This window comes from Carassius carassius, chromosome 38 (assembly GCF_963082965.1).
Source record: "Carassius carassius chromosome 38, fCarCar2.1, whole genome shotgun sequence".
NCBI lineage: Eukaryota > Metazoa > Chordata > Actinopteri > Cypriniformes > Cyprinidae > Carassius > Carassius carassius.
In genome coordinates, this window is record NC_081792.1 from 11,632,399 (window position 1) to 11,659,769 (window position 27,371).

At 36.7% G+C, this 27,371-nt stretch overlaps 3 protein-coding genes across 4 annotated transcripts; 1 reads left to right on the top strand and 2 right to left on the bottom strand.

The window, feature by feature from the left end:
• Nucleotides 1-305: 305 nt before the first annotated feature.
• Nucleotides 306-4,704, bottom strand: zrsr2 (zinc finger (CCCH type), RNA-binding motif and serine/arginine rich 2). Its single transcript, XM_059529156.1, has 11 exons — nucleotides 4,512-4,704; nucleotides 4,340-4,419; nucleotides 4,073-4,142; nucleotides 3,870-3,978; nucleotides 3,665-3,751; nucleotides 2,726-2,764; nucleotides 2,514-2,629; nucleotides 2,188-2,401; nucleotides 1,656-1,711; nucleotides 1,464-1,573; nucleotides 306-1,323 (listed from the first exon to the last, which is right to left on the bottom strand). The coding sequence occupies exons 1-11, from the start codon at nucleotides 4,595-4,597 to the stop codon at nucleotides 449-451; spliced, it is 1,842 nt and encodes a 613-aa protein (XP_059385139.1). The 5' UTR covers nucleotides 4,598-4,704; the 3' UTR covers nucleotides 306-448.
• A 1,352-nt stretch (nucleotides 4,705-6,056) lies between these two features.
• Nucleotides 6,057-11,973, top strand: LOC132118967 (histone-binding protein RBBP7-like). Its single transcript, XM_059528716.1, has 8 exons — nucleotides 6,057-6,209; nucleotides 6,587-6,731; nucleotides 6,803-6,948; nucleotides 7,656-7,829; nucleotides 9,090-9,228; nucleotides 10,191-10,248; nucleotides 11,281-11,391; nucleotides 11,529-11,973. The coding sequence occupies exons 1-8, from the start codon at nucleotides 6,194-6,196 to the stop codon at nucleotides 11,595-11,597; spliced, it is 858 nt and encodes a 285-aa protein (XP_059384699.1). The 5' UTR covers nucleotides 6,057-6,193; the 3' UTR covers nucleotides 11,598-11,973.
• A 3,259-nt stretch (nucleotides 11,974-15,232) lies between these two features.
• Nucleotides 15,233-23,908, bottom strand: txlng (taxilin gamma). 2 transcript variants are annotated; one of them, XM_059529157.1, is made up of 9 exons: nucleotides 23,743-23,908; nucleotides 22,450-22,693; nucleotides 22,000-22,091; nucleotides 21,529-21,699; nucleotides 21,245-21,439; nucleotides 19,092-19,211; nucleotides 18,664-18,831; nucleotides 18,176-18,271; nucleotides 15,233-16,559 (listed from the first exon to the last, which is right to left on the bottom strand). In XM_059529157.1, exons 1-9 carry the CDS (start codon nucleotides 23,863-23,865, stop codon nucleotides 16,266-16,268), a joined length of 1,503 nt encoding a protein of 500 aa, XP_059385140.1. In that variant the 5' UTR covers nucleotides 23,866-23,908; the 3' UTR covers nucleotides 15,233-16,265. The 2 variants fall into 2 exon arrangements, with proteins under 2 accessions (XP_059385140.1, XP_059385141.1); XM_059529158.1 differs by lacking the exon at nucleotides 23,743-23,908 and adding an exon at nucleotides 23,473-23,696.
• Nucleotides 23,909-27,371: the final 3,463 nt, after the last annotated feature.

The window sequence follows — 27,371 nt, forward strand, 5'->3', positions numbered from 1 at the left end:
TTTTGAGCTCATACTTTTTAATAAAAATGTCATAATTGGAACGTCAGATGTCTTTCTGGTGACATATGCAAGACTTCTCCAATGATTTGTGAAATTCACAACTGATGGACAGAATCAGTCCACACTGTACGTTTTTTTTCTTTATCAATAATCTGTTTCACTCTGATGAACGTCGCAACATGGAAGTAAATATCTGCTGCTACTTACGTTATGTCGCAGCATTAACGCTCACCCACATAATGTCTTCGAGCATCTCAGTGAAAAAGAAGAAAATATCATTTCTATAATCAACGCTTTTCACAAGGTTTTAGAAAACACTAGATTTAATTAAAAATGTACAGGCAATGTATTCATAGGCAACATCGGGAACCTAGGCATTTTGTCATGCAAGCTAAAATAACAACAGCTGCTTTCTGACAACAGAAACAGTTTATGTATATTTATGTATCTATCCAGACTGTGTGGTGCTATCAGATTTGGTAGCATCTATCACACAATCAGTGTCCTCTTCTGGATGACAACCCTCCAAATTTGTAGTCTCTGCTGTATCCTCTGGTGATCCTGTGCTGGATGCCACCACTGCTGTACATTCATCAGCAGGAGTTTGTGATTTAGACGGCATCTCATCACACTCCTCATTCCGGGAGTCTTCATCAGACTCTGAGCTTGAGCTGCGTGATTTACTCTTCTTTCGTTTGCGTTTCTTTTTGCCCTTTTTCTTCTTCTTGCTTTTTTTAGAGTGCTTGTGGTGATGTGCATCCATTCGATCGGAGTTGTCAGGGCTTTGGCTTTCCTTCCTATGACTCCTCCTTTTCACAGATCCGTTTTTGGACACCTGTTCTGGGCTGTTTGATTTTGATATCTGGCTTCTCACGTCTGCTGATGTACATTCGCCTTGCTTCAACCTCTCTCTGCTGTGGGATCGGCTCCTGCTCCTTCTGGATTGCTCTCTCTGAGACGCTGATCTTCTTGTCATTGATTGCTGTGATTTCCTTCTCTCTCTGCTTCTGCTACGACTCCGCTTTTCACAGTTTCGACTCCGCCTCTCTCGGCTACGACTCCGCCTTCCCCTGTAACTGTACCGCTCACGGCTGTGGCTCCTTCGATCTGTCCTCCTACGCTGGGATGAGTGCACAGGACTATTTCCACGCTGGGACCACATTCCATCTCTACTGCCCAAATGGCGACTAGAAAAGCCTCCAGTGCGATCAGGGGACATATGAAGATCACGGTCTGCCTCCCAGAATTCATTGTCTGGGTTCCTGAACACATGGAGGAAGTTGCAGTGTTTCCCCTTTGGACATTTACGTCTGTCGAAAAGACCTGAGAACGTAAGAAAAATAATATAACTATATAAGACATACATAAAGAAAGGTCAAGAATAGTGATCAAATGAAGAAACTTCTATTTAAAGATTGAGAAAAATAGTTTTTTATTTAGACTGACTATTTTGTTTTTCTTACCACATATGGCTGTTTTCCATCTAGTTACTGGGGAGAATTCACATTGCAGTTGTCTTCCAGCATACCAGCGGCCATTAAACATCATGAACGCTTCTCTACATTGCTCCTCTCTGCAGGCATATAAACAGACATATCAAAATAAAATACTTCTCCTCTGCAGCATTGTGTCTAATATAATAAGACTGGACTTACGTGTCATACTGAACGTAAACGTTCCCTCTCAAGTGAGGTTCAAAGTTGCAGCTCACCTATTAAAATATGGGAAAATAATGATGATTGATTAATTTTTTGTTTATTTATGAATTTGATTTCGGCATGCAATTAGAAACTATTTCACATCTATTGATTTAATATAACCTTAATTTATTTAAATCATTTAATGTTTTAAAAAAAATTATCAAAAAATTAATTTTAAACCAGTGTTATTTTAGTACCATTAAATGCTATTATTTTGAGTCCGTTCTTTTAATTTAATTGTAGTTTCAGTAATTGTTTTTTGTCTATGTCTATATAGTTATTATAAAATTTTATTTAAGTTTTAATTTGAGTTATTTTACACCAATCTTTACAACAACATTTTTATTTCAAGTAAACTTTTTTCGGATGGTTTTAATTTAAGTTTCAGTTTAAGTTGGCTATAATAACAATGATTTAAACATTGCATTCTATTTAAATGTGTCGTTTCCATTATGTTGATGATTTTTAGGTCTTTCATTTAAATGACCTTGAACTGCAGCACCCTCCCTGCGTTCTTGAACTCTGGCAGAGCGTCTTCATAGAAATCCAGGAACTGCTGGTGCATTTCCTCCTCGCTGTACTCAAGACTGGCATCAGTGTCGTAGTCATCCCGTCTGCTCTGCTCCATCCCGAATGTCACAAACATCCCCCTCACCATCAGAGTGGTGCTGGATGCTGGGTGCTCATGCTTTCGGGAGCACCTGTTAAAAAAAAAATATATCATTAAAAACAAAAACCTGACCATAACTGTAATTTTGACCGTCAGAACCCTGTGACAAACTCCTTGGAAACAGCAGCTTAATAAATACGTACCGGTCTCCAAACCTACAAGCACCCGTTTTAAGGAAGAAGGGGCAGTTTGCCTTGTCCTTTTCAGTTCCAAAATCCTTTGGGGCATCAGGGTTTTTCCAAGGACCACCATTTTCCAGCTAATTGCACCAAAATAATGGAGACTTTTTAGGATTTCATTATTATAAAAAACTGCATTTTCCAACTTACATTTGACATGGAAAGCAAGATGTTACCTGACTCTCTGCTTGATCCAGCATTTTCTGTACAGCTTCCTATAAATGGTGCAAACATACACAGTATGGCGGGTGAAATTCTGTGGTGTGCAAGCACATGTCTGTCAGAATTAGTTAAGACAATCTGTCAGATAATTTGTACAGTATCGACTGAAGTTATCTGTATTTTGTATGTGCTTATGCATGGTTAAATGAAAATGTAGTTATAAAAAAGCATGTCTAATTAATTGAGAGCACAAACATACAATTTAACAATAACTAAAATTAGTAAAATGTTAATATTTTAATACCTAATATTACAATAACATGAAATGTTGTATTATTTATTAATTTCTATGTTTTCTGCTTTATTAATATTAATGCTTAAATATTCCTGTATTTGTGATTTCATACAAATTTATTAAAAAAACTGGCAATCAAGAGAAGGCATAAAACATTAACAAAATGTAATTAATCCCAATTGTTTTTTTTGCCAAATGCTGCACAAGTGGGTTACTATTAAAATAAAATTACATAGAAGAAAAATTAGTGATCTTTTTTTTTTTTTTAAATAAAGTAGTAATAACTAAGAATCCCTGGTTTACAGCACATAATAATGATATTCTCTTCTGTAACATCAATAAGCAACATTATCACTATAACACCCAAGTGACATGAAAAGATACATGTTCTTCACTGGAAGTGGACACTTGCTGCATTCTAAATCATTTTTGTGTATCTTAGTTAAGGAAATAAAGACAATAATATTCTGCTAAACAAACAATATTACACACTATACATATGAAACACAGATTTATGGCACAAGACTGGAAGCCTTTAAAGGCTGATTTGTCTCAGGAAGCATGAGATGTTTAGATGTCTGATGTTGGTATAATGTGTAAGAGCAATAGAGGATATATGTAGACATCTGCATCTTTATCCTCCCAGTGCAGGGATCACCTCTCTCTCTCTCTTCTCCTGTTCCTTCTGCTCCCGCTCCTCTTTTTCTTTCCTTTGCTGCTCCTCCCATTCCTCTCTGATTCTCTTCTGTGGTTACATAAGGACACAAAAGCAGATATTGGAGAATTATATGTATATATTATATGTATATGAGAATGATATGGATTTAATGTTACAGTGACACATGTAACTTTAGATTACTCGCCTCTTCTTCCTCCTTTCTCTTTTGGGCTGCCTCTTCTCTCGCTCTCTTCAGCTCGAATTCTTCCTGTGCAATTCTTTCTCTCTCCAGCCATTCCTGGTGTAATCGCTCACTAGATTACATGTAGATTAACAGTGTAATATATTGGAAGTTTGTCCGAATATTAATCACTATTAACAATAGCTTATACTGAACTACTGACAAACCTCTGATCATCAACCGTCTGTTCTTCCTCATCTTCAGTTTGGTGCTCCTCATTTTTTGAATGATCTAGAGCTGAAAAAGATGCATGAAATATATATATACAAATATATGTACAGACACACACACTTTTATATACATTACATACATTCATGCATGGTATATGCGTGTGTGTGTGTGTATACACACACACACACACACAAACACACACATAAATAACAAAAATTTCGTAAATTCACTTTAACGTTAGATATAATCAAAATATAAATTACCAGCTTCTCTTAATTTGGCAATAGTTTGACGTTTCCTTTTCCTTCGCTCTCGTTTAAGAACAACCCGTCGTTGTTTTTGACTAAAAGAGATTAAATAAAGAGTGATAAATAAACAGTTTAAGTATGCATTTTAATTTTTACAGAGCTCCAGAATAAACCCTTCATACAACACCTGAGCACAACAGAAGCAGTTTCAGACTCATCTATCTGACTCTCAGAGTCACGCGTCTGACACGAGCAACAGTTATCGTCCGTCATTTTAAACCATTATTTACACATTTCGCAAGTAACTCAGACAGCAAAAGCTCTCGATAAAGACAACACATTTCCCAGCAATCATTCCAGACGCGCGCAGAGATGACATCACTTTTATCGTCGTGCTCTGAAAGCGTTAACGCGCATGCTCAGATTCGCACGAGGAAGTCACTCCAGCGAATCGGTTCATTTTGGACGACTCGTTAAAATTAAGCACCCCAATTGTATTGTGAAAACTAGAATAAAGGAAACTTGAATAATAAATCAGTGCAACAGAAAGTTTCATCGTTGTTCCCAGTATTGATGCCTATGACGATGATGATGATAAAAAATGTAGTGTTCTGACTAAGCAGTCATCTATTTATTTTCAAACTAATTGAAAAAAAAACAAAAATACATATAACCTACCCAAACTTGACAGGGTTATATAAAAATGGAAAGGGAAATGGAAAAAATTGAGAAAAAAGCATTGCACATATTTAACAGTTGCGTAGATTTGTATTGCTTTTTAAGTTTAGATATTTTAAAACATGCCTGTGTTTTCATGACAATTTTAAAGTATTCACACATAGACATTTTCCATTCTTGATTTTATGAAAAAAATCACTATATAATAATTACTTTAAGGTAGTAACTGATTACATGTAATCTGTAGTACATAATCAGATTTCAAAAATTAAGTACTTGTAATAAAATTAAATGATTCATAATTTATTGATACTCAAATCTTTCTAATTTTCCTTTCTAAAATAGCTTATGGCTTATATACATTCAGAAAAACGTCCAGTTTTGTGGACATTGAAACAAAGACCAACAATGTTCAGGTGGCTACACAGCATATTATTTAAATAAGTGTTTCAACACTGAATCAACTAGTGATGAACACATTAATGTGTATTTGAGTTATCACTCAGTAGGTTTTTCAACCATCTATTACTATGTCTTCGGAATGCTTTTTTTTCTTTCAGACACATTAAAATGCACACATTCACATTATTTCTTATTTACATGTAATGCAGTAATGCCCAGGGAATATCTTTCAACTAATATATTTATTTGGAGGCCATCATTTGCATAATGTGCATATTCACGGTTCTCTGACGTTGGTTAATGGTCACATGACAAGATGGAAAACAAATAAATTTTTTAGTAAGTGCTTTATTTTGATTGCTTTTGAAATTATTCATTTAAATTTTAATTATTAGCTTTTCATTAAATTCGTTAACCTACTGTAGTTCCTTGATGAGCCCATGTTTGGAAAAACCTAGTTTCACACCTAAACTAGATAATTTTAGATAAATCTTAATTTTTTTTCTGCCATACTCCAATTCTTGTTAAAGGAACACACACTAGACATGCACTTTTTGTGAAAAGTGTGATGTCACTTTAATTGAGAGTCGGCGCCCCTGCTCAAGCTTGCGTCACGTGTTCAGTGAACTGATGAATCGGTTTGACCGAATCATAAAAAGAATCGGTTCAGAACCACGACTCGCTTGGGAATCGGACAGTAAACCCCTGCAAACTGAGCTGTTATTTCTGGCTTTTTGGCTGTAAACCCCATTGTTCATTCAGTGGCTACACCGCAAAAAAGACGCCGAAATGGCAGACAAAGAAGGTAAAGTTTCCACGTAGTGAATAGCGTGCATTATTTTTAGTTTTGTCAGAGTTTGTTAGCTTTAGCCTAAACTGCTAATGGATTTGACCCACATATTGACCCTAAATGTCACAAACTATACGCCATTTTTCCCAAATGCTAACGGTTCACTTAAGTTTAAACTACTGATATTATTTAATAATTTATCAAAGCAGGTTGAACTTTTGTTGTTCTTGTCTTCCCTCCATCATTCAAATGCTGCAGTGTAACTGCTAGATCAAGTAACATTTTAGTTTCTGCTTTATATGACAATACAGCAACCCACAAGGCAGTTATAATTAAATGTGTTCATTTGGATGCGTTTGTCCCGAATTGATCCATCTGTTTTCTTTTCTCAGTGTACGATGATGCAGTGGAGGAGAGAGTCATAAATGAGGAATACAAGATCTGGAAGAAAAACACACCATTCCTGTACGATCTAGTCATGACACATGCACTCGAGTGGCCCAGTCTAACAGTGCAGTGGCTTCCTGATGTCAACAGGTAAACCAGTAAAAAACCATTCCATCTTCTGAACATAACATGACTATAATTGATTGTCTATCCCTGTGTAGGCCTGAGGGAAAGGACTACGTGGTTCATCGGCTGGTGTTGGGCACACACACATCAGATGAGCAGAACCACTTGGTTATCGCCAGTGTTCAGATCCCTAATGATGACGCTCAGTTCGACGCATCCCACTATGACAGTGAGAAAGGAGGTAAGAGCTGATCGGACCCTTAACAGATGACCCTTAATATTCTTGTTCACGCTGAAGTCGTCATATTAAAATTGTAATTTTGTGCGTGTTTCTTCAGCAGGTATGATCAGGACGTCAGTTGATGAAAGAGAGGGAATCATTTCACAAATATGATGCATTTTCAACAATCTCAGACTGTGGACTGGATCTTGTTTTTGTCTGTATTTAGCATTTATAACCCGAGAGGACTGTAAAGGGATAGTTCAGACATGAAAGCAATCCATATGAAAAAAGCAAGCATGTTTGAGCTTCCGCTTTTCCATATTTGATGTGCTTTATATGTGAATAAAAGCCTATATTATATCTGTTCATCATGAAAAACAGCTGTGTCTCTTCAGAAGACTTGGATTAAACAGTTTAATTCATATTAATTCTTTATTAACGTATTGAAGCATCAATGTTTTGTTTAAATGGACTTTCAGTGGAGGTGCTCTGGCTTCATTAAAAAATATCTTAATTTGTGTTTCAAAAAGTCTCATGAAGGTGAGTAAATGATTTGACTTTCGGCTGAACTATCCCTTTAATACCAAATGTAACTGTACATTTTATTTTTTTGTTCAGCTGAATGAGACAAACAGATGAGCTGTAAGTAAAGTTGATGTAACTGGAACAGAGATCAGACGTTGGACATTATTAATGACATTATTAATGTATATAATTTTTCCCAGAGTTTGGAGGGTTTGGATCGGTGAGCGGAAAGATCGAAATTGAAATTAAGATCAACCATGAAGGAGAAGTGAACAGAGCCAGATACATGCCACAAAACCCCTGCATCATCGCCACCAAGACCCCCACTTCAGACGTGCTTGTGTTTGACTACACCAAACACCCATCCAAGCCAGGTCAGTGGGTCTCATTCACTAATGAACTGTCTGGATTATTTACACGCAGAAGATCGTCCCACAAAACAAAATCTGCCTAATTCACAACAGGTGCATACAAACATTAAATAGTTTTTAACCTTGTCCTAATTCCAGTGAATTTGCAATATGAGTTACCGAGTGCATGAGGTCTGCCGTTTGCAAAAAAAACATCTTATAAGGGCTTTCAGCACAACCTGTCCTTTACAGCCGTTCGTCACTCTCAGAAAACACATGACGCTCTCATCTGAAAGATGAAAGACCCTCGAGTAAACCCAGATTATAGAGCTCTGCATGCATTTTTGTACACAGAAACCAAGCTATAACAGAGCTTTTCTAACTCATTCACTGTAAATGATAAAATATTTTAGATTTTATATCATTATATGGCCCCCACAGTATTTGATTTTTATGTACATGCGGTTTTATTCTTTGTACATTTAGGAGGAAAGTTATTGGTGAACAATGATTTGTTCTTGTTGTCTCCATTGCATGGGGATTTTGTGCAAAACTGAATGCTTACACACTCTTAGTGCATGAAACCCAGTGTTTTTCAGTTTCTCCAAAGAAGCCAGGTAAATTATGCAAAGAACAATTATTTTCATAATATATTTGGCTGATGATGCCTTTGATTAATTTGATTCATAAAAATCCAACTTTTGGTGTCGACGTTTTATTTAAAAAGTAAAACGCTATTCTGCTCAGTGTTGTCCTACAAAAAAAATTGCAAACTGAAAGCTATAAAAAAACAATTTAGTGGATGCATGTGGACTGTTCCAAACATGGTGCAAAAAAACCTTGCCTAAAGTAAGAAAGAAAAACAAAAGCTAAATTTTCACTCATCTGTTTATTATTATGCATTTGTACTTGATACGTTTAACGTCCAACAAAATTCTTATTCTGCTGCACTTTGTCGGTGTTGTTCACTAAAGTCTATGAAGTTTAATGGAGACTCGACACGTGTCTGCCAGAGCACCTAACAGGGCAAGCTGCTTTACATAAATATTTACTACTAATTAATACTAGTTTGTTTGAAGCTTAATACGAAACTTATGTTTAGGACAGCTTAGGACCCACAGAAGCTCACTGTCTGGAATTTTTGTTTTGTCCATAGTAATGCATTATTCTCGAGTGTAAAGTGACAGATTTGTTGATCATTATTGATCACTTGTTGCAGCCTTATATTAAACGATGCATGAATACACTCGCTTGGAATAATAAACGTGAGTTGTCTGTTTGCAGACCCCAGTGGAGAATGTAGTCCAGACCTGAGACTGCGGGGGCATCAGAAGGAGGGATACGGTTTGTCCTGGAACCCCAACCTGAGTGGAAACTTGCTCAGTGCATCAGACGACCATGTGAGAGATCTCACATCAACGCAGTGCTAGTTTAGTATCATTGAGACACAGAGCAGTGAACACACACACACTGTGAACACACACCCGGAGCAGTGGGCAGCCATTTTTTATGCTGCGGCGCCCGGGGAGCAGTTGGGGGTTCGATGACTTGCTCAAGGGCACCTAAGTCATGGTATTGAGGGTAGAGAGAGCACTGTACATGCACTCCCCCCACCCACAATTCCTACCGGCCCAAGACTCGAACTCACAACCCTTCGATTGCGAGTCCGATTCTCCAACCATTAGGCCACGACTTCCCCCAAAGTCTGTCCTTCCATCATAAAAAGTGTTCCACATGGCTCCGAGGGGTTAAAAAAAGGCCTTCTGAAGTGAATTGATGCATTAAGAAAAATATCCATAATTAAATCTATCCACTAACTGTCCTACTACGCAGGTTCACAAGAGAGTAAGCATAGTGTAAGCTGCAGTGAGAAAATGATAGTTTTGCTTATGGCAAAGGAAAACGGTCTCCGACATTTTTCTTCATAAAACCTTGTTTTGCACTTCTAACTTGTGACCGGTGTTTTATTTTGCTCTCTCTTGTGACCGGTGTTTTATTTTACTTCGCTCTTCCACACTCTCGTGAACGCACATAGGAAAGTTAGCGGAAGCTAGAGATTACAGTTTATAAAGTTTTAAATATGGATATTTTTTTCTTAGACTTTTTATGATAGATGGATGCACTTTTATTTTGCTTCAAAATCTCGACCATCATTCACTGCCATTATAAAGCTTAGAAGAGCCAGGAATTTTTATATATATTAAGAAAAGAAAGACATATACATCGAGGATGGCTTGAGGGTGAGTAAATCATGGGGTAATTTTTTTTTATTTTTGAGTGAACTATCCCTGATGTTATTGTGAACTATTTATTGTACTAACTGGGTTTAGATCCACAAATGCCTTAAAGGTATATTGACTGTATTGTTACATGTATGTCCTGCAGTAAAATCGGAGAAGAGCAGTCTGCGGAGGATGCAGAGGACGGGCCACCTGAGCTGCTGGTGAGTAAAGAAGGACTTGCTGAAAATATTTAGCTTTTTCAATACTAAAAAATATTCAACCGTTTCAATACTTCAGCAAAAACACATGATAAGACTGCAGCTTTTATGTAAGAGGTTAAATGTTTATGTAACAATGAATGAATATATATATATATATATATATATATATATATATATATATATATATATATATATATATATATATATATATATATATATATATTGATCAATAATTCTTTTTTAAATTTTAATAATAATTTCTGAAAGATGTCTCTTATGCTCACCAAGGTTGCATTTATTTATTCTTTAATGAATAAAAAAAATTAGAAATATCTTTAGTTACAGTATACTGTCACTTTTCAGTTGAGTTGAATGTGTTCTTGCTGAATAAAAAGTATTAATGTCTTACAACAACAACAACAACAAAATGTGTATGTATTATAAATATTAAATATTTGACGTTTAGTTGTAAATCAGCACAATTTAATAAATGGTACTACTGCTCCTGTAGAAACACTCTTTTTTTTTAAATGCTGTATGTAAGTTTTTGATTCTACTAAAGCATAACAATACCATAATATATTTGCAGATATTCAAGAAACATGCCAAGTTAACATACTTGTTTATCTGAAAAACAATGCTACGGTCAGTTATTCTCCTTTGAAAATGTCTTTGGTTTGGTTTGTGAAACCCGCCGACTGGCAGTTTACCCAATTGTATTTCGGCATCCTGGATTGCCAGATGCTGTAAAACACAGCGTATTTAATTTCATTTATTGTCCAGTGCGCTCGTTCCTGTTGGTGTCATTAATCTGGCAACCTGTGTGTGTGCCAAGTCTGAGGAGGGGTCAATATTTTGAATTTGGACTGCAATACCTAGTTCAACCACTCGGTGTCAATCCTACACACAGCACCTTTAAGTATCAACTTTATAACATCCACTCACATATTTTACAACAGCAATAAAAGTATGGATATAATAACAGAATAGAGGAGACTAGGATAATTACTTGGATTTATTTTTTTTTGGCAGTTCATTCATGGTGGGCACACAGCTAAGATCTCAGATTTCTCCTGGAACCCAAATGAACCTTGGGTAATCTGTTCTGTGTCAGAGGACAACATTATGCAAGTATGGCAGATGGTAAGTGCAGCAACACTTTAAAGATTTACTTTCCTTTAGGAATGAAAGTCACTAATGAAGTGGAGTGATTTGTAGTTTTTGATTCAGTTTGATATTGTATTAATGTCATAATCTCCGACTGAACTTATCTTGTGTAGGCTGAGAACATTTACAATGATAAAGAGCCAGACACCCCTGCGTCAGAGCTGGAGGGACAGGTGTCTTAACTGATCTTATTAAAGATCTACAACCCTTCTTACTTCTCAGCTTTTGCTTTGCAGTATTATTCAGTAAAATCTATCCTCTTACTTCCTGCTCAATACATGCCTTCTGTAGACACTTTTCTAAAAGGTTCACCCCTCATCCATTGCGGTAGAGAAGTTTGGCCTCAGATGGTTTGGAAAAAGACTGCACCACTTATTCAATCACTTCTGAGAAGTTACGGCCTGGTGTGGCTTATCACAGTTTTACTTTTCGTGCATAAACCTGATGTCAATTTGCAATAAATCTTTTGTAATAACTTTTAAAATGATTTTGTATTCCTAAATTGTTGATAACGGTCTGTACTTCAGTTGTTGAAAATAAAGTACAGATCAACAGTTAGATTTTTCTGTTTTGTTACTCTTGTCAAAAAGAGCTCATCAAATAGTACTTTTTATTAGTGATGCACCAAAAATGAAAACCCTGGGTCAAAAAAACAAAATTCAGGATGCACTGTCAAAAGCCAAAACCGAATATAAATATTGAATAATCAACACTAAAATATAAACTTTATATGAACTTTAAATAAAAAGCATAAGGCTGTTTTTATGTTAACTTTTTAATAATCAAATTATTTCTACTATTTGTTGTTGAAATAATGAAGACAACGGGTGAAGTAAAAATCGAACAATTTTGTAATGTGATTCATGTATTTTGCAAAATGCTGTACTGGAAAAAAAACATTTAGCTAACAAACGAGTTTGTCATTGAAAGGCTTTTCTGTGTTAAATGTAACGTGACATTGTTTACAAGCTGTTTTACTGACATCTTCCTGTATTTGAAACACTGATTGATTACATTAGACATGAGACATTTCAGTAAGATGTTCGGTTTTCTTCAACATACATTCTGATGATCATTCGTGTTTATTTCATGCTATAACTAGCAGTAAAGAGTAGTGATCGGTTAATGTGCCGCTTGAACTGAGGCGCTACAGCGATCTGCCATGGCACATTAAAGGCAACAAAACTACATTTATTGTTTGTTTGTGCTTTGTGATAAAATTATCAGAATTTTAAACCTGAGACTTTGTTTCACATAAGAAGCAAAGCACAAAACTTATTTTGATTTAAGATTGCATATCAGTAATTAAAAACGAGAAATCCTTATTGTTAATTCAGCACTAGTATGGAAGTAGTTTCCACCACTGAAAAAAGAAAAAAGGTAGTTGTGACTTTTTATCTCACTTTTTTTTTAGTTCTTTTCTCGCAATCCTGACTTTATAACTCACAACTGTGAGTTTCAATCTAAAAAATCTGAGATAAAAAGTCGCAATTACCTTTATTTTTATTTTTTTCAGTGTTGGAAACAGGCTTCCATAGCACTAGTGTCCTTCACACAGTGACATGTTATGTTTGGCTGCACGAAATAGACACAGAGGCAGTCAAAAAATGACTTCAGCCCTCCACTCTTTCTCTGCTCAGAAATCAGGGTACTTATAGTAACACTGTAGGAAGTAAGGTCTCCAAACATTTGTTTTTAGATAAATTTGATTTAATGAATTATCCGTCAATTACTTCTCTATCTGTTAATATCGCTTCTCTTCCATCAAAATTTGTTTGGGGTCCCTTATTTTCTCCCTCATTTGTGTGGGGTCAATTTTTGGAAAGTATTATCAGTCGAAATTGTTCACAGAATATATCCTGTGAAAGACACATTTCAACTGACTTTCAAAAAAAAAAAATATATATATATGTGTGTGTCTGTGTATATATTATGGATTTGCTTTTGTAGAAAAGGTTATATACATTGGGCCGAATTGAGTTACTGAAAGCCAATTTTTTTTTTCACATTTTCAAACAGCCTTTAAAGTTTATTTAGAATCTGTAAAGTTTATAAAAACAATAATTATCAGAAAGAACTGTATTTATGTTAAATGGATTTAACTTACGTTGATGGCCTTTAATTTTAATTTCATCCTTTGTTTTTTACATTTATTATTTCTGTTTATGTGTGCATATGTGAAAAATTGTAAAATGTTGCAAACTTGCTGAATTTTGTTCATCTTCAACATTTGAAGTGGATCGAAACCTTTCATCAAAGTTGTCCTAAAACCAAAATGCGTTCTTCTCTTAGGACAATGATGAACTCTTTTGATCCACTTCAAATGTTGACTAAATACATTTTCAGTTGCTGAAATACCGGTGCATATCTACTTTTTGTATCTGGACATGTGAAGACGCTGTGAAACAAGGTATGACACAGTAAGGAAAATTCTACAAAATTTTTTATTGAAAAGCAAGACAGAACTACAAGAGCGTTGTACAATCAGAGGGGTCACGGGCTGAGCTGGGGGAGAAAGAAAAGGTCTCGAGCGTCTTTCACAGTACGTCTTACCTGAAGAGGTAGATTTCTTGCATAACCTGAGAATCAAACTGGGGCATTGCCAAAAAACAAAACAAACCTTAACCCCAATTACAGATGTATTTGTCAAAATAAATGCTCACAAACCTTAACTTCTGCAGAGATCATAAAATATTTGACAGTGAGGTGAAACCGTTATGAGGAAATCCATGCAAATTAAGGGCGGAGATGTTCTTGAAATGAACATTAACATTGTTATGCAAAATTTGGGGAAGCTGGTGAAGGTCTACCTTTCAATTCTGTCGAGTTTTACACTTTGGCAAGTTTAAACACATTCAGCCCATGTTTCTAATGAACAGCACAGGCTTGTCCTACACTTGTCACTTTGCCATCCATCCATTACAAGACACGATTAATGGGATTAGTTTTACAAAAAGTATGATCATATTCATTGCACGTTGAATGAAAACGCTGGATGTGTTTTGTTTTATTCAGAAGACTGGTTAGCATCAGAGGTTCAGATCAGGACATGAACAGAGCCAGATGTTGTGATGGACCTGAGGTGCGAGTGTTTCTAGACCCAGTGTGGCCATGTTTAGACATGGTAACTTCTACATTCATCACTTCAGTTCTCAACATAGTTTCACATTAGCAGTATTGAGAATGTTTGCAGCTCTTCTGAACATTTTAGCATTGAATTACAGACATTTTATTCATGTTCATTACAAAGTCCAAAAAGGAAAGCGAGAACTCATTCAGCATATTCAGTATCAAACACATCAAGGCCCCTTTCAAAAATATAGAATTTTAGTCCGTTTTGTGTTCAGTTAAAGAGTGAAAATGCGACCTGTACATTTTAGATAAAAACTTTTTTTTTTAAATGGTTGTTTACCTCAAAACTGGAAATTCTGACATGTACTCATGTTGCTCCAAACCTGTATGACAAAGAATTTTTTTTTTGTTGTCCTAACTATGAAAATCAATGGGGTCCGATGTTGTTTTGAACCCCACTAGCTTTCATACAGACAGTAGAAATAGTCTTTATATCTTCTTTTGTGCTCCACAGAAGAAAAAAGACATACAGGTTTGGACCAACATGAGGGTGACAATTTATGATATTTTGGGGTGAACTACCAGAAAAATAATAATAAAATAAAAATAAAAATAAAAAAAAACCACACACACAAACAAATCCAATTAAAACAACAGCTGTCATCAGGAATAATTAACAGCAGCATCAGGACAATGAAACAAATCTCACCCTTTCAGCAAACAATGTGTCCTTATTGAAAAAAATGTAAATTAAGAAATGTAAAAAATCAATAAAAAGAGGGTTTTTTTAAATTGACGTCAGTCAATGATATAATTTTGGTAAAAAGCAGATAAATTTTACAGTTTGATAAGTTCAGTTGCGTAATCCAATGGGTGCCTGGCTTTAGGTGGCTTGGAAATCCCGATCCAACAAAAACAACTACCCTGTCTATTAAATAAAAGGGCTTGCGAAGCTGACATGAACTTTTAACAATATATAAATGCATGTGACACATTTTCCTGCTGGTAAAGATGCTTTCTCTTCGTCTGTCATATAACATAAAAGTCCCTCCCATAGAAAGTTCTTCAACTTCAGTGGTGTGAGACTGTTCGACCCTGTCTTAGTATTTCACATAACTGTTGGAGATGTAGCAGCCTTTTCAAAGTCAAACTAGCCCTTAATCAGATTCCCATATGAAGACCAGTCCCAGGCAGTGAGGAGTCTTGACCTTCTCTTATTTATAAGACATGCATCTTCCTTTAAAGGCGAGGCATCCTTGTCATGGACCAGTCTTGGCTTGGACTCAAAGTGCCAATGAGTAGTTGAGTGTGTTAATGTATCTTCAATGTTATTAATGCCCTGTTTCTCAAGTCTCAAGGTTATCTGGTCATCTAGAGCTGGACTGCCTTGTGGACTAGTTACAGTTATTTTAAAATAGCAATATTTAACACTATTTGCATCCGAAATGATTTATTCAGATTCTAGAGGTCAGAGCGAAGAGCTACATTTTATTAAAGAGAAACGAAAAGCGTGCAAGCACAGCACAGCTGAGCAGAGAAAGGGGGAGAAAAAAGAAAAACATATGAAACAAAGCTGCACGGACGCCGTCCGAGACCACATGACCATTTCCTACGAAAATACATTATTATAGAAAACAGGGAGTAAAAAGTGCTTTCCACCAAAGTATAGAGCAGTTAGCATCTTCACTAATGTCCTGCTTTTTCCTCACTAAATTTTATGATAATTATTAGACAAAAATATATACCTCCACAAAAAAAGAAAGAAAGGAAGGCCAGGCTCAGTCGCCAATGAGTTGTCTGGATGTTGTGGAGCCCACTTCCTCAGGCTGAAGCCTGAGTTTCTCTGTCTCGGGCTCCAAACCCTCCACCTCTCTCTCCATCTCTGGGTTGAGCCCCTGCGGCTGAGGGTCAGGGGGTCCTGTACCTTCTTCCTCAGGATCTTTCGCTGGGCCCTGAAGGTCACAGAGTTTCTGGTTCAGGTCGTTGCGTTCTCTCTGCAGGGCCCTGCAAAGCTTTTCCAGTCTCTCCAGTTTCCCTTGGAGGGCCTTGTAATTCTTGTCTCGCACTGTTTTCTTAGAGACAGGCAAAAAGAGCAACTTGAAAACAGATTCTTTAATATAAAAATGAAAATAAATGTTAATTGATCCAAAGCAACTGGGATTGGGAAGCAATTCCAATTCCGCCTATCAATTCCTGTGTGAGCATCTTTTCTTGTTTTTTCATCTGTGAGGACCCGAATCGGTGATCTGCCAGGACCGTCCTCTCTATTCTAAGCGCTCCAGTGTTCTGCTACACTTGCGATCGTCAGCAAATAACTGCTAGGTATAATATTTGTGATAAGCTAACATGTTGCAAGAGAGGTGTACCCACCAACATGACAAATCACTTTTAATTAAATATCGTTTTAAAAATCGCAAACACGATTCAAACACCAACGTGATCTTTCTTAGATGATAACAATTCAGCTGTTAAGCCTTTGACGTGTGAGTAAATCACCTTCAATCAAATAAAGATTTATCGATTGCGTTGTGCCAGTAGTAGGTGGCGAAAAAGGAGTTGTTGAAAATTAATTTGTCGTTGAATCATTCAAGAGATTCATTCAAAAACACAGATTCTTCTAATAATGAAACAAGTAAATCTTAAGTGAGCCATTGAATAATTCATTCATAAATTACATGTTATTTTTGTAAAAAAAAAAAATAATAATTCATGAATAAAATAAATAAAAATCTCAATTTATTTTTTAGAATTGTGCAGGTCTATTTTGCACACAAACAGTTTTTAATCGAGTCAAATTTTTGTTCAAGGTATTCAGTTGCAACAATGTTTTGCAGAAAAGAGAAATGTTTGATTTCTAAATGTTTGGGGGGAAAAATGTAACCACACTAGAATTGAAACTGGGAATCGATAAGCAGAATCAGATTTGATACACTTCAAATGATAACCAACCCTAAAAGTGACAGTAAAGACATTTAAAATAATCAAAATTAAAATCAAATTTACAAAAGACGTTTATTTGTCACAGAAGATTTATTTCTATATAAATGCTGTTCTTTTGAACTTTACGTTCATCAAGGAAACCTGAAAAAATGTATCATAGCTGCACAACTGTTTTCAACACTGACAATAATAAGAAATGTTTCTTGAGCAGTAAATCAGCATATTCGAGTGATTTCTGAAGGATCATGTGACACTGAAGACTGGAGTAATGATGCTGAAATTTCAGCTATGCATCAAAAGAATTATGTTTTAAAATGGAAAACAGTTATTTTAAATTGTAATAATATTTCTAATGTTTTATAATGTTTTACCTTGGTGAGCATAAGAGATATCTTTCAACAAGATGAACAAAAAACCCTGAAACAGTAGCGTGTATGTACAAAGTCTTGACCCATCTCTTATTTATAAGACTTTGCTGAACTATACATGCTTGCTGAACTTTATTAATGAGGCGTGCTACAGTTTGTAGGCCTAAAACCAGCAAGAGAATCAGCATTTCAGATCCATCAGTTCACGAAGGAGGTTTTTGATTTCTATGGTTAAAATGACTTGTGAATCAGGGTTAATTGCAGTTTAAGTTAACTTTAACTGAAATTAAAACTACAACCATAAAAAACAAAAAACAAAAAAAACCTGAATTTAGAAAATACTGCATGTCTAAAAACACTAGGTCTATTCCTCCTCTCACCTCTTCTGCCATCTGCAGTAGAGTCTGGTTGTTGGTCTCCCATTTGGTCCTCCATAGTGTGGTCTCCTTCTCAAGCTTCTTGATCTTCTTTGTCATCTGATTAACGTCAGAAAACAATAGCGGGTTATTCCGTATGGAACTAACGAGACCATATTCACTGGACTTTGACGGTCTTTCAAACAATCAGGTCTGATCATTTCATTGTTGGAAAGCGTTATATTTGGAATCATGTAAAGGTGAACAACTATATTAAAACCCTTACCTATAAGAATTATATTACTAATAAAAGGATTATGTGACACTGGAGTAATGATGCTAAAAATTCAGCTTTGCATCACAGGAATAAATTGTATTTTAAAATGTATTCAAATAGAAAACCTTTACTTTAATTTGTAATAATATTTCCCAATATTACTACATTTTTGAGCAAGTAAATGCAGCCTTGGTGAGCTTGAGAGACCTCTGTTGACCACTTCCTGCACACTCACTTTCTCCATCTCCTGTCGGAAGGTGGTGAAGACCTCATTGCTCTTGGCGAGGGTGGTCTGAAACTCCTCGAACTTGTCCATGTACAGAGTGAGCTGCTGCTTTAACTGATGCTCCTGCTCCTTCATCAGCTCACATTTATGTCTGGACTCGGTCGCGTTCTTCAGAAGCTGAACAGAGAATACAGATCAGCATCTAGGTGGCATCATCTTCCTGCAGCTCCAGGAGTGTTTAGTCACATGGCATTTACAGCTCAGGTGATTAGCTCAAATCAAGTGCAAGAGATCAAAGAAGCTCTCACACCAGCAAGCAACTTCTACTGTGATAAATGGGAATGCTATTGGATAGGATAGCTTAATTCAAGTACTATAGATCTCCATGGTTGCAGGTGGCAATGCTTCAGTATTAGGATTATGACAAGGATACTCACAAACTCTCTTTCTCTTTGCTGTTTCTCCTCCACCTCTCGCATCAGCTCAGCAGTCCTCTGGAGTTTAGCGTCCACCAGCTGCTGTTGCAGTTCCTTGTGTTTGAACACCTTGTCGATGTGCTGGGTAAAGAGAAATGTTGCATTGACAGTATTCCTCAAAAGAGCAATCGCTTGGAAAACTGCAACATATCCTTATCGACTTTGTTTTTAATTTTTTAATAATATAAGGGCAATTATAACCTGAATGTGTGAGGCTTCCAGTTATTTTAACTGTACAAAAACAGTTTGTTTTGCTGCTTGACCCTGCATACCGAGGTTATTACAGTTAAATAAAACCATAATAAATTTTTTATTACCTGAAATAAAATATATTTTAAAAAATACAGAAATATATACTACAATTTAAAGTAAATGTATTCCTGTGATGCAAAGCTGAATTTTCAGCATCATTACTCCAGTCTAGGGCTGTAGCTATCGAATATTTTAGTAATCGAGTATTCTACCAAAAATTTGCTATTTAAAATACTATTGCTATTTACTATTAAAAATAAAACATGGAAGACATTTTGTGTGATTAAACCTTAAAAAATAATAATACAAAAATTATGTTCGATTTTTTTTTAGTAGTAGGCTATGTACATTCTGCTGAACAACAGTAATACACCTCTGGCAAATACTGGTCTAAAACAGGACTTTTATTTTGACGGGTTGACGTACCTTTACAGCTCTATGTATGTGATGTGACGCAAGTTTTACTCAAATCAAATGGTCAAATGCTCATGAAGTGACTGTCAGAGCAGTTCTGGAGATGTTGTTCATTTGTTCACGTCTCATTTAGTGAGACAGCAGACGCTGAAATCACTGCGAGTGTCACGCACACTTCAGTGTGTTTATAAAGGAAGACGTGCTTCTGCTCCATTCATTAACACAGACACGCAGAACATGCAGGATTCATATTAAAATAGACTGTTCTGGCTTAATATTTACAGATATTAGTCCATATCGTGATTTGATGTAAGTGCAATGACCTATTTTTGATTAATTCATTCAAAATTTAGCAAATTCCGTGCCATTCTGCGTTTAACTGTAAATTCCGTTTTTATAACTGGATTCCGCGATTCCCTCCGCGTTTACTGCATCGCAGAAATCATAGGGCCCTAGTTGTGGTATGCAAGCTCTATCTTGCAATGGACACACGCCACGACGTTCTCTTTACGTTTGCCCGCGCGCTCAAATCAAACCACTGCTGACTCCATGCAGTATGAGATTTCGGACGCAGCGCTTGTGTCTCCTTCCGCTTTGTGGGTGACGTAAACGCGTTGTCACATTAAAACAATCATTGCGAAAGAACCTGACGTGAGATTTAAAATAAATTAAAAGAGGCTTCGAGGCAGAGGAATTTGCCTCGATCATTTTTTGTAATCGAGTTACTCGAGGAATCGTTTCAGCCCTACTCCAGTCTTCAGTGTAACATGATCCTTCAGAAATCCTGAATTGTTGAATAGAAAGCTCAAAGAACAGCTTTTATTTGAAACAGAAATCTTTTGTAACATTATAAATTTCTTTACTATCACTTTTGATCATTTAATCTAGCCTTGCTGAAAAAAAGAAATGTTTTCAACATGAATGATAAAAATAAATGTTACTTGAGCAGCAAATCAGCATATAAAAATGATTTCTGAAGGATCATGTGACACTGAAGACTGGAGTAATGATGCTGAAAATTCAGCTTTGACATCATAGGAATAAAATATATTTGGAAATATATTAAATTAGACTACAACCTATTCCAAACTTTTGAACAGCAGTGAACGTATGGTTAATCCTTCATACAGAGTCATGTGATTATGTGATTACTCATAATGGTTTCATCTGAAGTTGCACATTTGGAATGAGCTCAACATGCAAAATATCCTGCATGCCATTTAGGATTTAGCAAATCAAATTTAAAACTGCAGGAAATGAAACCGTAATTAAATATCATTGTCCTGTCTCATATTTTAGAAGCAATATGAATGGACAGATTAAACACCTTGACGTTTTTATGGAGTATACAACAAATGAAACCTCTGCAAATCTTAATTCTCTGAGGGCTCGAAGGACTCAACCAGAGCATAACAGGCGTTTTACATATTGGACAGATGTTGCCTCACCTCCTCGCGGAGCTCGTACTGCTCGATGAGCTTCTGGAGTTTCTCAGCCAGCTCCAAGTTCTCCAGCCGCAGCTTGCTGTTGTGCGAGTTGTGCTGCTCCATCTGGACCTCAATCTCATTGAGTGTCATCTGGAAGTGCAGTGTGGCCTCCTTGCGCCGCTCCTCATACTCCCTGAACCGCTGAGCGTTCTCCTCCTGCCATCACAATGTTTATCTGGTTGAACAAAGGCCAATACGAATCTTCAAATCAAATCTTGGATGTGCGTGAGCTCAGGTGGCTTTACCTTCAGGGTCTTGTTATGGCGCTGGAGTTCCCTGCAAAGGCTCTCCAGTTTGCTGCGTGCCAGGACGGACTTGCTGTGCTCGCTCTGCAGGTGGATCTTCTCTTTCAGCACCTGGTTCTGCTTTTTCTGCAACACCTTCACCTGCTTTTGCATGCTGCGACTCTCCTCCAGCTGTCCCAAGAGGAAGGGCACATTAGTATTTAGTGATGCGCTGAAATATCAGCAACTGAAATCATTTGCAGTCACGCAATCAAAACTTTAATCTTTTTTTGTTAGTTTTTCATACCACATGAGTTGTATATTACTTTGCATGGAAAAAAAAAAGAGTAGTGTTTTACAAAGAATATACTACATTTTAATAATACAATAATTTTTTTGTGTGTTTGAACTCTCTCAGTAAGGACATTAAGTATAAGTATTGCCTAATATCCATTGTTGTGCAATATAATTTCTCTAGCCCCAAATACATACCAGGTCTGCATATTTCTTACAAAGGGCAGCAAGTTTTTCTTCTGGGGTGGCTAAGGTGTGAAGCGCCTGCATCAGCAACAAAACCTCTTTGCCTATGACAACAAAAGAAGAAATATGCTTCGAATAACCTGTTGTTGACAAATCACTGTTGTTATCTCATCACAAAAAAAACACACACATTTCGTCTAAAAACAAACAGGTCTACCAATTAAAATGATGGTTCACCCAAAAATGAAAAGATTTTAAGAATGTGGATGACCAAACAGTTGTTGGTCCCCACTGACTTCCACTGTATGAGAAAAAAAAAAAAAGATAGAAACCCAGAAAATGTTTGGTTACCTACATTCTTCAAAATATCTTCTTTTGTATTCAGAAGATAAAATAAATGTATGCAGGTTGGGAACAACTTGAGGGCGAGTTAACAACATTCCTTGAATGGCGAACACTAACCAAATGCATTATGGTCCTTGGTTTTCTCAGCGTTAGGGTCCGACTCCCCATCGAGGGGGTCAAGGTTACTATCCTCCCTTCCAGGCGTCTCCCCTCTTTCCTCCTCACTGCTCACCAGCCCGCTGAAATCCTCCACGTTATCCTGGGACGGGGTCTCCACATCCGGAGGTGAACTGCTCCCTTCGACGAGTCCTCTGGCTTCTAGACCACAGACCCCAATGATGTCCTCCATGACTTCAGCACGCTGACGGCGTAAACACAAAACATGTGTAAGGAGATGAGTCTAAATCAACCAAGCTGAGATTGTGTAGTCTTGACAAAGACCTTAGTCGCCGAATCACTGCATATAAGTGACACATACAACATCCAACACAAAGATGCCAGCAATAGCTCTGGATATGAACTTTAAACACAACCAAGTGCAAAGCAAACCCACTATTCAGAATGAGAGAGATGAGCACGTGCTGCAGACAGACATGAGGCTGTGTCTCAATCCCAGTGGGCTCCCTACCTAGGCAGCAATTTATTTTTCAAATGCATGAACTTCACTTAGTTTAGAGCCACAGCCTGAGAGTTACTTAAAAACCAGCATACGCTAAATAAGTGAGAGGGAACGGCGGGTTCAGACACGAACAAATAAGACCACTGAGGCGTTCATTCAAAGCACGTGTCAACTAATAATCTGCGCCAAAGAAAATGCGTCAACACTGACCAGTTATACTACAAAACCTTATGAAAATTAAACCGTTAAAATACGCATTCAAGCATAATTAATTTTTTTTGTTTTGTTGTTGTTGTATACATTAGAGGCATATATTAATCTTTATGTTTAATCATATGGCAACTCAAACCCCGGATGAGCCTCAAGTTTACAATATTAAACCCCAAAACCATCTCGCTGTGAAATCTTTAATATTACACTAATAAATATAAAGGCTAACTCCACATTCACCGTTCAACACACATGCGCGTCCATTCAGCACTTCTATTCTCTTGACTCTATTGCAAAACAGAGATAATTACCGTCACTTTTATATCAGAGAAATAAATAACAACAAGTCGCCGTTGTAGAGCCCAAAGTTTAGCTTTAATATTCTGATAAGGTGAGTTGAGAGTGCTCTCGTAAGTTGGCTAGCGGGCTAACGCTACTTCCTTCGTAAATCACACGCATTTACGGCTAACAGTTCCTGGCTCCCTTCGCGTGTGTTCAGCAAGCCCTTCTCGGTGTTAGATATGTTAATGGTGGTATGTTTAAAATAAATGTTCAGCGGTGAGTAGGTTGAGGGACAGTACCTGTGTGATTTCGGTGTTTTTGTGCCTGGCGTCCGAGCGCGTCGCCATGTTGTGACGAAACACTGAGAAGTGAAAATAGAGGCAAGACTGGATGAACAGAAATGAAACGCGTTTAAGCAGCATGTATTTGTTTATGCCATGAATTTATTTGTCATTTCGACATGCTTTAGGTAAATCGTTCCATTGTGTGTATATATATATATATATATATATATATATATATATATATATATGCAAAATATATATAAATGCAAAATACAAAAATAGAACTTTTTTATAGTTAAATTAAATGTGTGTCTCAGTTGCATAGTTCAGTTAGAATGCTCAGGACCAGTTTTTGGCCTGGTCTCCCCACAGTCCTCTGTTTCTGTTAGGAGCTGACAGACAGACACCTCGCTCCCATGAAGCTGTTATGGGGACACTGGACACTTCAGAGCCTGAATACAGGGAAGTCTGCCAGATGCAGGAAATGGCATTCATTTGGTTTGATCTGGGCAGCAGACTTTAATAGGGGAACTGGTGGTGAGGTTGCTTTCAAGGCATTTAAATGCTGCAGTAGATGCCTCTGCCCTGCAGTGGGAAGGAGAAAGCAACACTTCATATTTCCTGGCAACATTTATAGTGGGAGTGTAGACCTGAGGCCAGTACCATGAAGTCGGATTAACAGGTAAATTTCAGTTTAGTTTGCACCAATCCTGGGTTTTAGCAGGGTTGCCAACTCTCACGCATCTGGCGTGACACTCACGCTTTCAGCATCAGTCTCACGCTGAAGTCCAAGCTTGAGTGTCACGCCAGATGCGTGAGAGTTGACAACCCTGGTTTTAGGTACCCTGCAGAGGAGTTGTCAGTCACTTTATTTAGATGACACTCAAGTGCATTTCTTTGAGCTTTGTTAAGGGATTGAGGTTAGTGTCAAAAGTGTGTGTATTTTAGTGCTTTTACATGTGGTCTGTGTGTTTTGTGTGTGTGTGGTGGGGGGGGGGGGGGGGGGGGGGCTCTTATTAAGCTCAGACTGTGGACTTTCGCTTCACTCCATACTCGTGCCTGGAGGACTACATGAACAAAGTCATCGAGTGCCTGCAGAATTTAAGAACATAAGTTTAAAGTTTAACCCCTGTGCGTCATTTTCAAAAGCTACAGAGAGGTCCTGTAATATATTACAAAAAAAATTCCACTTTCACTGACAAAGATCCTGTTACCAACATCAGTCTTGATCATAAACGTAATTCATTAATTTGTAGTATTTTGAGCTTGTGCCAGTTTGTTTACATAATCATAATACATATACATAATATAAATGCTAAGCAGACTTTATTTCGCTTTATTACAGTTGTGTATACGTCAATGATTAGTGACAATGTTAATTTTAATGCATTTTTTTTTGTTGCAGTATCAGAAAAAAAAGAAGAAAGAAATACACTACTATTCAGTATACACATACAAACCACACTCTCACATCGATGCCGATACATCTATACAATTATAAATATGCAATTTATATTTTAGTTTTTAGTTTTTGTTCATGTTTTTTTTTCAGCAGTAGACGAAAACAGGAAAAAAATAGAGTATTTTCTTTATAGGCCAGAGAACCTTAGAAAATGGTTTCATCAGGTTGAGTATATTGTTAAAAAAAATGTAAATATGTTGTTGCCTTGCCAAAAGAATGAATAAATGAATTGTAAAATAGATTTATACAATGAGGGTGACATTTTAGTATTCCAATAAAAAAAAAACTTTTTGTTTGCTTTTTGCATTAACACAAACAAAATGATGTATATATGTATGTATATATATATATATATAAAAAAAAAAAAAAATTGTGCATAAGGGTTAAGGGGCTTTAAAGATAGAAAAGAGGCAAAATGTGCAACATCACATTATAATAAAATTCTGCCACTTTTTATTGTTTTCAAAGAGTTCAATCACTTTTTCCATTAGAGGTAAAATAGCATTGCAAACGTCTCTGAACGACATTCAATTGAATGCGTAATGACATTTTTTGTTTTACTTACCCTATTTAATAGACGCTTGCTGATTAAAATTGATTTCTTTTAACAGTATTGTACATTATAACAGATCATTTTTAATTGTAATTGTATTGTTTTTGATTGTAGGCCAAAGATTTGTGTTTTAGGGTCTACTGTAGAGAGCAGCTCTGCATAAACCAGGAAGTGATGCGTCATTAAAGTAACTACATTACTGTATGATTCAGTTATTTTAGTAAGACTGAGATACTATTGCATACTATATGCACATATATATTTTTATTCAATTATATATATTTTTTTCAGTTTAAAACTTTTAGTTAAGTACCTCAAGTTATGCTAAATTAAAGGACAACATTCACCCAAAAATGAGTAGCCTGCAATGTGTCTGTGGCACAACGGCTGTTTCTATAAAGTTGGGCAGTTCAAACTTTGCCAGGACAGTCTTGCGCTTTTAACTCACAGTCTGTAAGTACATATTTTATATTTAAATAATTTGCCAATGATGATTCAAACACAAGTTTTGAGCAGTGTACAGTAGAGCTTGTTGTTTGTTGTTTTTCTGATCACAAATGCAGACATGGCTTTATGTTAAAGCAGTGCGACATGCAATGCTTAAAAAGACATAATAAGTATAAGTCATTATGATCAGTAATTATGTCCCAACTGGATGCAACAAATGCCTCGTTTGTAATGGGTTTTAATAGTTTTGTCTCGTCTGATGTCCAGATTGCGAACAAATCTTTCAATTTAACCAGATCTTCTTAGTGACCGATTTAACCAGTTCACCAAATCGTCATTTGAAACCGTTTGCATCTCCAGTACACAATAATCCACGAATTACTTAAGTTATTTGGCATATAAATGTGCCTTACACTCCCTCTGACGTGAAATAAACCAATATCCCGAGTTATTCAGTTTCATTTACATTTACATTTAATCATTTAGCAGACGCTTTTATCCAAAGCGACTTACAAATGAGAACAATAGAAGCAGTCAGGTCAACAAGAGAACAACAACAGTATACAAGTGCCATGACAGGTCTCAGTTAGTCTAGTATAGAACGCATAGGTAGGTTTTTTTTTTTTTTTTTTTTTTTTTATAAATTAAAAGACAAGAAAAGGAAAAGTGCTAGTGTTAGTTGGTTAAGCGCAGGCGAAAAAGATGAGTCTTTAGCTGTTTCTTGAAAATGAGTAAAGACTCACCTGTACGAATTGAGATTGGGAGGTCATTCCACCAGCTGGGCACAGTCCAGGAAAAGGTCCGTGAGAGTGATTTTGAACTTCTTTGGGATGGTACCACAAGGCTTCGATCACTTGCAGAGCGCAAACTTCTGGAGGGCACATAAGATTTAGCCAATGAGTTTAGGTAAGTTGGTGCCGTGCCAGTGGTCGTCTTGTAGGCTAGCATCAGTACCTTGAATTTGATGCGAGCAGCTACTGGTAGCCAGTGTAACCTGATGAGGAGAGGAGTAACGTGAGCTTTTTTTGGCTCATTGAAGACAACCCTCGCTGCTGCATTCTGGATCAATTGCAGAGGCTTGACAGTACATGCAGGAAGGCCCGCCAGGAGAGCATTACAATAGTCCAGTCTGGAGAGAACAAGAGCTTGGACAAGAAGTTGGGTTGCTTGCTCTGACAGGAA

Coding starts and splice junctions, on each gene's coding strand:
- txlng (XM_059529157.1), bottom strand. CDS start 23,865: ATGCTGCTTAAACGCGTTTCATTTCTGTTCATCCAGTCTTGCCTCTAT. Junction 22,694..23,742: donor AAAACACCGAAATCACACAG/GTACTGTCCCTC, acceptor TTACGCCGTCAG/CGTGCTGAAGTCATGGAGGA. Junction 19,212..21,244: donor AGTACGAGCTCCGCGAGGAG/GTGAGGCAACAT, acceptor CTCTTTACCCAG/CACATCGACAAGGTGTTCAA.
- LOC132118967 (XM_059528716.1), top strand. Junction 6,949..7,655: donor CTATGACAGTGAGAAAGGAG/GTAAGAGCTGAT, acceptor AATTTTTCCCAG/AGTTTGGAGGGTTTGGATCG. Junction 9,229..10,190: donor AGAGATCTCACATCAACGCA/GTGCTAGTTTAG, acceptor TATGTCCTGCAG/TAAAATCGGAGAAGAGCAGT.
- zrsr2 (XM_059529156.1), bottom strand. CDS start 4,597: ATGACGGACGATAACTGTTGCTCGTGTCAGACGCGTGACTCTGAGAGT. Junction 4,420..4,511: donor ACTGCTTCTGTTGTGCTCAG/GTGTTGTATGAA, acceptor AATCTCTTTTAG/TCAAAAACAACGACGGGTTG. Junction 2,402..2,513: donor GCTTGTAGGTTTGGAGACCG/GTACGTATTTAT, acceptor TTTTTTTAACAG/GTGCTCCCGAAAGCATGAGC.